Raw genomic sequence first — 12,439 nt, forward strand, 5'->3', positions numbered from 1 at the left:
ACATGTCCCACCGGGAGGAGGCCCCAGGAGGACCCAGGACAGGGACTGTGTCTCTCAGCTGGGGTCCCACCGGAGGAGCTGGAGGAAGTGTCTGGGGTGAGGGAAGTGCTTAGACTGCTGCTCCCGTGACCCAGCCCTGGATAAGCAGAAGAAAATAGCTGGATATGTTTCTGTAAACGTCTCTCCACAGATTGTTTACCTGACACAATGGAAAATGACATCACTGGTTTTAGTAACAATAAGAAAAAGTGAATTTTAAACCAGATGGTCTTTTGGAAAATCACACAGAAAAACACTTGTGAATTGTTGAACAAAAGCAGTAGATTTTGGCAGAGCGTGTCTCATCTTCACACATCAGCAGTGACAGTGATGCGTTTCACGACTTTATCTATTTCTCCTGACACCACATGAATAAGCAGGGACAGTAGCAGCGGCGCTAATGTTGACATACTGTCAATGTTTAGCCAGGCCGGCAGTGTTCCTTTGAATAATTTTACACTTATTGAACACGAAAGGTTAATAGTGAGTGACTCAACTTGAGACTATTTTAGATCAATAACGTTTTATGTGATGAATTATAATAAAACAAACCAAACCATGACCAAGATCTGATCAGTGTCAATAGATTTTTGTAAACGGCCTCTTTGTGAGACTGGATAATGATTCATCTGAGAAATCGATAAACTAAGTTAAGTTGGTTATCCAGTATTTAACTTTTTATTTTAAGTATGTAATAGTTATTTGAGATGTAATTCAGTTTAATTAAAATTGTGTCCTTTTATCAAACCATGTAATATTATTTATAGACAAATTACAATTACATAGTTGCATGTTTTGTTTAGTTTTTTTGATTATGTTTTTCAAGTATTTCGATTAGATTTGCAATTCTTTTTTTTTTTTTTTACAACTACAATGCACAATTTAAACTGAGAGATGACTGAAATATGAACCGTAGAATCACAGACATTTCAGAACATTGCAAAGGTATAAAGTTCTGGATCAGCAAATTACCAGTTGTTTTCCTAAAAAGTCAGATGTTGTTGTAAATTAGCATTTGTGATTTGCAGTGGTGGAACAGAACAAAATAAAAGTAGTAAAATATTGTACTTAAGTAGAAGTGGTTCCTTTTTACTTTCACTTCACTACATTTGAGAGCAGGTGTGTGCTCTTTCTACTTCACTACTAAGTATTTTTATTATTGATTGAAAAGGCTCAGGGGTTTATTTTTAACACATCCATAATTTGAGCAAAAATAATAATAATTAAAAACTGCAAGGAAAAAAATCAATTTAACTGCTTCTGTTGAACAAAATTCATCACAAATCAGAATCACTACATTTTACACTTTATTAGATCAGAATATACTCAAAATGCCTTTACTTTTTACTCTTTAAATACATTTTTGAACAGGTATTTTTACTTAAGAAGATTTTTTTTCCTGTTATACTTTTTTTGGAGTATATCTTTGCTCCAGTATCTGTACTTTTACTTAAGAAATTTGAGTATTTCTTCTACCACTGGCGATTTGATACTTGCAGTAGTTAAAATTGTGATTTTTGACCAGATTCTGTGCAGCTCTAATTGTCTCTCCAGATTGCCATTGACTAATATCAGTTTCTAACTATAAATTGTAAATATAAATGGACATGGCTAACCTGCCAGCTGCCGCGTTCCAAATACGAATTGATCTGCGCTTCCAGCTCCATTGACTCTGGCTCCAGTTCACTTTCTATTGAAAAACTGTGTCCTCTCTCTGTGACTGCTGCTGTCAGACTCATCATGTTGGTCTTAAATGTTCGTGTTGACCCGCTCTACTTTATCCATCCTGGTCATGTAGAACAGAAAGTGTCGTTACCTTCAACAGCCTCGCTCCGGATTGGCTCTTTGGTTGCTATGATTCTTGCGTTCGGACTTCTAAATATGCAAAATCGCCGCTATAACTGCTGTAGCGTCGATGAGCTTCATTTGACTGGAGCTGAACGCTGTGGGTGACGTCACACTCACTCAGTCCACTTCTTTATACCGTCTTTGTTTCTAATGCACGATGCTCCATGTTGCTCCCACAAATGGAAAATCTGTTGGTGAGTTTGTCAGTCTGTGATTCTAATCTTGATCGCTCAATTCGCCCAAACCATTTTCACAGTTTTCCTCACGGACATGTCTCAAAACAGACGATTTATGCGATAACAGGCATCAGAAATGATTAAAAAACACACAGGGTTGAACAAATTTGGTAAATCTCTCCATTGCGATTACGATTAGAATTGGTTTTTGTATGAATATTTGGAGTCAAAGTTCAAAGTTCACATTTTAAACACATCCAGGAGCATTAACATTAAAGAAAATACTGAAATATAAACAGATAATTTAACACAAGACGCACATACATTTCAGAACATGTTTGAAAAGGTCTAAACTACAGAAGAACTAATAACAGGATATTTTGTTGCTTGATTGTGATTAATTATCCCTTAATTATCCCTAAAGGCATAATTTAACTACATATTACTACACGCCAGACAGTGTCCATCCTTTGTGAGCTAATAGCCGTGTTTGAGTCATGTTTGCAATAGTTACTATTAAAGTCGGAATCCAAGCCAAGAACAACGTCTGGAGGAGAAATTGGTTTTCTTAAGAATTTTGAAGTATTGAAGTCTGTTTGAGTAAAGTGCTTTTGTGTCCTAGTTTATCTGTTTAAGGACACAGAATTTACAACTAATTTATAACAGTAACAATTCAGTTTAGTTCAAATTTGTTTGTATAGAACATTTAAAACAACTTCAGGTGACCAAAGTGCCTCACATAAAGGTCAACAAAAAAGAAATGCAGTGGGTTACGTTCTGAAAATAACCCGTAATAGGCGAAATCTGCGAAGTAGTCAGCTTTTATCACTATATTTTCCGGAATATAAGTCACGCCAGCCAAAAAATGAAGAAAAAACACATATTTTAGAATCACATCTGAGTATCCCCGGCCAAACTATTAAAAAAAGTGCGAGTTATAGTCCGGAAAATATGGTATATATGTTTTTTACTGTAAAACCCCTCACCACACACTTTATACACTTTTCTCACATAGGCGTTAACATTTTCTCACATTTCTCTCTCGTTTAAACTCTCTCAAAGTTCAAACCTTCGTAGGCGCCTTTGTTGGTGCAGAACGTTTTATCGACATTGTGGGTTTTGTCGGAGAGAAAACAAATTACAAACATAAAAAAATAAATAAATAAATTGCACTAAAAAAACTGCGAAAGGTGAACCGTGTTATAGTGAGGGACAAGTGTACACAGATAACACGATACATAGGAAAAGAACAATAAAACACCAATATATCAAGTTTAGCTCTTTTTAAATGCCAGGGAGGAGAGGTGGGTTTTTGGTCTAGTCTTAAACTGTGTTAAAGAGGATCTGACCGGAGGACGGAAGCTGTTCCATAGTCTGGACAATGCCACAGAAAAGTCTCTGTCACCTCTGGTCTTGAGCCAGGCTTTGAACACAGCAGCAGAACTAGATTAGCTGACGTCTGACCTCTGACCTCTGACCTATAGAGCTGCAGTAACTCCCTTAAATAAAGAGGACCCATAGAGTGCACAAATCACAAATCAGTAACGCAGCGAAATGTATTCTGGTTTTGATGACGTTTAAGAAAAAAATGTGAGTTGCAAACATATCTCCAACATCTCCAGGCCAAGTCACAAGTCAGATCTGCGGAGAGGCGACCCTGCTCAAGTTGTTTTTGTGTAATAATAAAGCGTAACTGTAACACGTGAACTCAACACAATGATTTCCCGCTTTTTAATATCCCGAGCAAAGCGACAAAACGTAGCAAACTCCCCACTAGAGAAATTAAATCCTGCAAATTCATCCAAGTTGCCTTCACAAACATCCCACAAATATGACTCTTTTTTTGGAATATGGTCATGTTCTCCCAGACCCACGGGAACTTTAAACACCCCAGAAGTGCGCGTTTAGTGTTTTTTGTCATCGCAGCAGTTGACGTTATAATTTCTGAGCACGTATGAGCATCAGCGTTGGTCCAGTGACAGCGTCTTCCCACACAAGACACTCAAGAGTTTGGCTGCCAAACGGTTTATAAAGTGAACTGATGAAGACTTTTCCTCGAGAACTGCCAAAGAAACCAAAGTGTCGCCCAGTTTCAGATCGTTTGAACGTCTCTGAGGGAGAGCGGGAGGTGGGCGGGACGTACGGGACCATCCGTGTAACGCTAATTAGTGATATACATGGAAATAAACGGGAATGTATGTACTGTGACTATATATTGCTCTGATGTTGTGGGAGGAACAGAACTGTGGAGATGCTGCTCTGTGTTGTGTTGTGTCACTTTGTTGCTTGTCTCCATGGAGAGATCTTGGCTTTTTCTCGAATGTTCCTCACTTAAATTTGTTTTTCTTCACAGGGACAAACGGGTTACTTATAAACGTCACGTTATAGATCAGATTTGTGTTGAGGCAGCCATCCAAATACATCTTGTTTTAATCCTCAAATATAATTAGAAAATCTGTAATGAAACTGTGGAGCATTTCAAGCTGGTCTATGACATGCAGGATGGCCCAAAAGTCACTGATAGCTGAAAAAACTTCATAACTCTTTTGTTTCTTAATATTTTTATTTTATCTTTTCAGAGCATTTAGAACGACTCTTCTGACATTAATCTGAGCAAATACAGCACAGAGGAACGAACCCTCATTGTACAGTGATACTTTGAGTCACATGGGTCAAATTCGACATTTTAATACCAGAGATGCCCCAAGCGTAAACGCCATTAAAGGAATAATAAGTGTTTTTCAAAGACAGGGGGCAGTATGTGATCTCCACAGACCTGACTAGTCCCGATTTCTTCCTGTGGGGCGATCTTAAAGAAAAGGTGTTTGTGAATAAACCTCAGACAATAAACGACTTAAAACGGAATATTGAGGATCAAATAAGAGACATAAGCCCGGAAATGCTGAAAATGTTATGAAAAGTGTGTTGGATCGGGCTGTTCAGAGACAAACCGTTTAAAACTTAGGTAATTTTTACTTTTTCTAGTTGAAGTAGGGATAAGTTCAAGTGTAAGTGAACAATTATAACCGTATTTATTGACAAAAAACTCGTAAGGTTAACTTATACTCACCAAATTTTAGCAGTGGATAAAATGAAGAATTATAGGAGCTATTGAAGATTTAAAAGTGTCAATGTTTTGCTCGAAAAGGAGCGGGAAGAAGAAAACTTGTCCCTTCAAGCCCTTCTCCTGTCCCATCAGGACACAAATCAAATGCTTTGTTCATGCTTCCATTTCAGTTGAAGGAAAAAAAGAAAAAAAGAGGAAAAGAGAAACAAAAAGAATACATATATACTGCACCTATACATAAATACATAGATATACAAACACATCGACTCAATTCATGACAATAAATGCACAGTGTTAGTATAAAGTAACAAATGCACAGAAACAAAAACAGACCAACAACGGCAAGAACAAGAAAACAGCAATGGAAAGGAAACAATAAGCATAAAGTAAAACTAACACTGATACAAAGAAAGTGCAGTAATTACTTTATAATTAAACCTTATATTTAAACTGACCTCTCTCTGTATCAGACCAGTCCATGTCTTTATATAAAAAACTTAAATTCATGAACACTTTGGCACTGCTTTTGTTGTAAATCCAGAGCGTTCCACAGTTTCACCCCACACAGTCACAGAAAAACTTTGATAAGTGGATTGAACATTAGAATAAAATGTCAATAGCCTCTCAAATTGTAAGTTCTCTCTTTTACACATTACATGATAATAATTTATTGAAGCCTTTGAATTATGTAATTACAGTATAATATTTAAAAGGTCGGGAAATTTGAATGGTTTGGACTGGATGAAATGTGGAAAACCAACTCCACTTCTCCTTTTTGCGATAAGAATAATGTGTTAGCTGAGCGTTGATTCTTTTTTCCCACAAATTTCAACATAAAAGTGAAATAAAAGAGCTATTGCTTCGCTTTATTTATAGTAATCTTTAATTTTAGCACCAAAAAATAAAGTTAACTGAATCTATGTAGCATTTCTAATTCTTCTCATCCCAGTTATAATTGATATTTAAAAGCCGCAGTCCCACGTGAAGGAAGAGGCGGACGTTTCTGCCGTTTCTGCCGCTTCTGTTGCTTCTGTGCAGTATATTTTGGTTGGTCTTCGGTCGCCATGACAACCCGGCAGGAAGCAGGAAACAGAACGACTGCCTCGAAATACAGATAACCCATAATTTGCAGTGGGCTGGGTTCGTGAGGACTGGGCTTTAGAGGAGCATCTGCTTTGCTTGACATGTTCTGAAGTTTCTAGACCCCCCCAGCGCCCCCCGTGGAGTCACATTGTGGGTCAAGCGTCTGCTGCTGGGTCGTGGTATTCTGGGAGAGGGGTTGGGGGGAGAGAGAGAGAGCGGTTAAAAATACTTATGGTTTTATGGGTCACAGGTATAAGGATATGCCATTTAGTTTTTTGCTATGACGAATCTGTAATGCATGTTTTAAAAGTGTAACGCAATTTCTTTCATTGTTTTGTAGAAAAGGTGGTGTCAAATATATTTTTTGCACTTCCTCCCATGCACTTTTTGGGCATATTACAAGGAAACGCTATCAGTTTGTTGCTTTATTTACGTGAAAACAGATTCTTTTAAATTAAAGTGTTTCCTTGCATTCCCTTTGCTGTTTTTATTGCTTTTTTCCTCATATTTTCCCATCTTTATCAAGCTGTTTTGTGTTCCCTTGTGTTTTTATTTTTAAGTTGAGTGCTCGTTTCCTTCTTGAATTCTCTCCCATCGTCCAAAAACGTTCAGGGCGTCTTTAAATGGTAAATGGTAAAACGTAAATGGTCACGTTTTTATACAGTGGTCCCTCGTTTATCGCGGGGGTTACATTCAAAAAATAACCCGCAACAGGCGAAATATGTCTGTTTTTTGCTGTAAAACCCCTCACCACACACTTTATACACTTTTCTCACACAGACATTAACATTTTCTCACATTTCTCTCTTGTTTAAACACAAAGTTCAAACCTTCGTAGGCGCCTTTGTCGGTGCAGAACGTTTCATCGACATTGTGGGTTTTGTCACGGAGAAAACTTGCAAAATAACCCACAATAGGTAAAATCCGCAAAGTAGTCAGCTTTATTTTTTACAATTATGACCGTATTTTCTGGAGTATAAGTCGCAGCAGCCAAAAAATGAAGAAAAAAACATATATATTCCCTACCACATCTGAGTATCCCCGGCCAAATTATGAAAAAAAGTGCGACTTATAGTCCGGAAAATATGGTATATATGTTTTTTGCTGTAAAACCCCTCACCACACACTTTATACACTTTTCTCACACAGGCATTAACATTTTCTCACATTTCTCTCTCGTTTAAACTCTCTCAAAGTTCAAACCTTCGTAGGCGCCTTTGTCGGTGCAGAACGTTTCATCGACATTGTGGGTTTTGTCGGGGAGAAAACTAATTGCAAACATACAGCACTTCAGAGTCACACTGCGATCCAACCTTTAAGTAAATTTGTCTGAACACATTCTGGTCTACAGTCCTTTAGCCAATCAGGACGCAGAACACAATGCACGATCTAAAAAATGCGCTAAAAAAGTCTGCAAAACATCGAAACTGCAAAAGGTGAACCGCGACATAGCGAGGGACAACTGTACAGCGCTTTTCCACCTTCAAGTCACTCAAAAACACTTTACATCAAGGAACCACTCACCCATTCACACACATTCACTTTTTCCAATTCACAAAATATAATATTACGCTTTAAATTGTCAATCACTATGGCAACAGCCCTAGTTATTCATCATTCTGAGACCCATGGATCTGTGAATGAATTTAACCTTCAACATCAAACCCTGAGAAACTGAATTTTAAAGGAAGTGAAATCTTTTTTTTTTGTCTAAATATGAGATCATCAAAGTCATTTTAAGACAAAACAGTGACTAAAAGCCTGGTCGTACTTTAAAGTCATTTCCAAAGTATTCATGACATTCTCAGTTGCGATGTTGAAACAAACAGTTATGACCAGACGAGCAGAAGTAGAAGTGTGTGAGAGTTTGTCCACGGTCGGTGAGGGCTGGTCGTCTGTGTGTTGGAGCCTGTTCAGGGGGATGTTTACTGTAAACTTAGATTTGTTCACTGGATGTTCCACTCAGCAAGAATTTCTAGCTGGAGATGATGAGATGATGATCGTTTTAGAAGCAACAACATAATTAAAATTTCCTATACTCAAACTATTGTCTTTACTACTACTTTAAAAAAATATATTTTTGTATTTTGAAAGTCTTTGAAAGGTTTGATAATCCTGAAAATGCGAGTTAAATGTCCTATATTACGCAAAATGAACTCTTAAATTGAGAGTTAAGCCATGTTATAATGTTATCTCCTCAAAAATGTACCTGGAGTTGTGTTTTGTTTCATTCACACATGTTTGAGTAACACTGTATTATTAATCTGTAACATCTTCAAAGCTCAAAATGCTCTGTTTCACCTCGTGATGTCATTAAGTGGTAGTTAACACCTACATTTTACCTTTTGTTTTGTAGACATTGGCAATTCCAGGTTTGAAATCATCCAAGTGATTCTAGTGAAGGTGTATGGAGTTTAAAAACACAGTGGAGCACTTACTGTATCACCACATGATGACATCACAGGGTGGAACAGACAGTTTTCTGTTTGAGAGAAGACAGTTTGTGTGTTAAACATGTGTGAATGAAACAAAACACAACTCCAGGTCTGTTTTTGATAAGAAAACAGCATTATAAAACATATGGGCCCTTTTTACTGCAAGTATTTCACATTTTTTGTGTGTAAAATGATATTTCGTGTTGTTTCTTTCTCACTTTAAGACCCTAATACAGTGTTTCTCGAGCTGAGTGTGTGGCACACAGGCTGCTTCGAGTGCTTCTCAAGGACCTCTTGCATGTATGTGTCATTTAAACATATATTTGTTTTGTCTGTTTTGGGTTAGTCCTCATTTAGACTTCAGCTTTGTTTAGTCCAAGTGAAATATGTTTACTTCTCTTTTTGTATCTGGTTTAAGTCTGGCAGGACTCAAAGGACAAATATTTTAAAAGTTTGAGAACCACTGGGGTGATATATTTTCTGCCCTAGTAACTTTTCTGGTATGTACATGTTATGGCTTTGCCTGTAATTTTCCAGAGTACAGCTTTAAACGTTATCTATCTTGCGTTCATTCAGTAACAGATGTTTTTATTGTTTTAAAATATCTTTAAAAAAACATACATTCTCACTTGCCTCTCCACAGATTTGAGATGTAACTTGTCTCAGTGGCTCTATCTCCTTGTCTTAGTGAACATGGATAACTTAAAAGCTTCAGTGCGGAACATTCCAGGCAAAGAAATGTCATCTTTCTGGAGACAAGCACCGTCCACTGTCTTAACCTTTCTGTTTTTTGTTTTTTTTGTGATCAGTACAGTTGTCCTTCGCTTTATTATGGTTCACGTTTCGCGGTCTCGCTGTTTCGCAGATTTTTTAGCGCAAATTTATGAACGTGCGTTGTGTTGTGCGTCCTGACCATTGTCCATCAGTCTCCTCCGTGCCGTGTCTCCTGTACAGTACAGAATGTGTTCAGACAAATTTACATAAACGTTGGATCGCAGTGTGACTCTGAAGTGCTGTGTGTTTGCAATTTGTTTTCTCCCCGACAAAACCCACAATGTCGATGAAACGTTCTGCACCGACAAAGGCGCCTACGAAGGTTTGAACTTTGAGAGAGTTTAAACAAGAGAGAAATGTGAGAAAATGTTAATGCCTGTGAGAAAAATGTATAAAGTGTGTGGTGAGGGGTTTTACAGCAACTAAAAAATAAAGCTGATATTTCACGGATTTCATTTATTGCGGGTTATTTTTAGAACGCCCCCCACGCGATAAACCAGGGACCACTGTACATCGAAATTGCTGGTACTCATCAGTTATTGAAAGAAAAATTCACAATGGTCACAGAAATAACTTGAATCTGACAAACGTAATAATAAATAAAAATTCTATTAAATTTATCCAATGAAAGTCAGACATTGCTTTTCAATCAGGCTTCAACAGAATTATTTAACAATTATTATTTGTCAGAGAAAAGTGTATAAAGTGTGTGGTGAGGGGTTTTACAGCTGCAAAACATATAGAATAATTGTAAAAAATATAGCTCATACTTTGTGGATTTTGTTTATTGCGGGTTATTTTTAGAACGTAACCCCCGCGATAAATGAGGGACCACTGTATCCGTCCATTTTCTTCAGCTTATCCGGGGACCCTGAGGCATTCCCAGGCCATCCGAGAGATATAGTCCATCCAGCGTGTCCTGAGTCGTCCGTGGAGCCTCATATTCACAGGTTAAAGTGTTGACTTGACACAGAATAAGTTCACATATGTAAACCCACCCACTTCGCTCTAGGACCTCTACCCTCTTGACCTCTGACTTACCCATGCTGTTGTGGATTCTCAGTGAAAAAGCTGAATCAGAAGCAGAGCTGGACCACGCCTCAGCTCTCTCAGCCTACCATTATGTCAGTGAAATGAGACAGAAGCTGCTCTGTGCTCAGGCCCTGAATGACGACATCTCCTGAGTCACGCTCTGTGTTCAATGAGTAATCTCTCTCTCAAACACCTTTTTGTGTTGCTTTTGGCTTGTTCTATCTTGTATAATCTTGCGTCACTGAGTTTACAGTATTTAGAATAATGTACATTTCCTGTAGTTTAGTTCTTGGTCTTCGGTTGTAAACACGAGCAGAGTTTGTTCGGAAATAGAACGCTCTTTGTTTATGAAGATGCATAGTTGATTTATTCATGTTTAAATAGTCAAATTACTCTCACTGTCATAATGTTTTATCTCTGTTTCTGTTTTTCTTAGATAATTGTGCCTGTCATGATAATATAAGGTTTTATATTAAACAAACTTGACTCTTGTGAAGTTTAAGCTGAGTTATAATCCTGTTTCCTCATCAAAAACAAAACAAAAAATTGCGTAACAACCTTTTAAATCCCCTCACACGCGACGTATATGAGTTTCTACGTGTTTAAATATATCTCGTCTTGTCTCCTAGGTCCGCCCTGCTCTGTGGGGTTCAGCTGCTGAGCATGCTGCCTAAAGCCCCTCCCACAACCAGTAGTCTAAACCTGGTGGAGTCTGAAGTGACGGGTCAAAGGTCAGACGACGAACAAGACGGAATCACGATGGCCGAGCTGGTGGAAAGTTTGGACGCAGGCGAGCTGGACATTGGAGATGGGGAGGAGATTGACTATGATGGGAACATTTTAGGTATTGTTTTTACTTACATTTACCTTTTACTTACATTTACTACATTCACTGTTTCATTTTTATTATAGTAAATCACATTATTTTATTACACAATTTATTATCTTTAGATTCTATGGCGCTCTCATATATCCAATAAATAGCAATAAAACTAATAATTTTTCCTTGTGTTGAGCAATCATTGTTTTTGATTCGTTTAATTGTTAAAAAATGAAAATATACACAAAAACTACTAAAAATTTGCCTAGTCCAAAATGTTCTCAGCACATGCTTTAACTGACATAACCCCTAACCCTTAACCTCTGACCTCTAAGCATAAACTGTATAAAGAAGTGGACTAAGGGAGTGTGACGTTACCTAATAGCGTTCAGCTCCAGTCAAATGAAGCTCATCGACGCTTGCAGTTATAGCGGCAAATTTGGATCCAATTTCCATATTTGAAATTCTGACCACGAGTATCATAGCAACCAAAGAGCCAATCCAGAGCGAGGCTGTTAAAGGTAATCCCGCCCTCACCGCTGGTTTAGCAGGTTAGTCTATCAAACCTGTTGCTAACATTAACAGGAGCTTGATTCATCTGTTATTAATGTTCATCCCTTGATTCACGGACACAATAGCGAAAAAAATAAAAAATACAAAACAGGATCATGTAGAGCGGGTTAATACGAAAGTTTAAGACCAAAACAACGAGTCTGACAGCAGCAGTTACAGAGAGAGGGGACACAGTTTATCAATAGAAAGTGAATATGATCTCTCTTCCTATTTCAAATCCGGCAGCTAGCAGGTTAGCTATGTCCATATATGTGAAATGTGAGAAAATGTTAATGCCTGTGTGAGAAAAGTGTATAAAGTGTGTGGTGAGGGGTTTTACAGACAAAAACATGGAGAATAATTGCAAAAAAATAAAGCTCTCTACCAACCCTAACCTCTCAAATAAAAAAGACTTGAGTATATCACTGACAGTTTGAAATGAAAGGATCTCTATTCGATTAAAAATTGAATTAATTGCACAGTATTCATCATATTACTTCATACTTACAAATAGAGTCTTAGAATTTCCCTCATTGATTACACAGCCTGTTCAGAAAAAGCATCTACAAGGAATAGCTAAATGTTGAACTTGATAATTTATACTAGTTACTGG

The 12,439-nt window shown here is 37.6% G+C and overlaps 1 protein-coding gene across 2 annotated transcripts in view; it reads left to right on the plus strand.

Annotated features, from left to right (window-relative positions):
• The window catches only part of pld1a (phospholipase D1a), a 59,104-nt gene that overhangs the window by 4,240 nt on the left and 42,425 nt on the right, over positions 1-12,439 (plus strand). For both annotated transcript variants that reach the window (XM_033988133.2, XM_033988132.2), the window contains exon 2: positions 11,084-11,298. In XM_033988133.2, coding sequence (XP_033844024.1) covers positions 11,118-11,298 — 181 coding nt within the window. In that variant the 5' untranslated portion in view covers positions 11,084-11,117. The remainder of the gene's footprint in view (positions 1-11,083; positions 11,299-12,439) is intronic.

This window comes from Periophthalmus magnuspinnatus, chromosome 22 (assembly GCF_009829125.3).
Source record: "Periophthalmus magnuspinnatus isolate fPerMag1 chromosome 22, fPerMag1.2.pri, whole genome shotgun sequence".
NCBI classification, from domain to species: domain Eukaryota; kingdom Metazoa; phylum Chordata; class Actinopteri; order Gobiiformes; family Gobiidae; genus Periophthalmus; species Periophthalmus magnuspinnatus.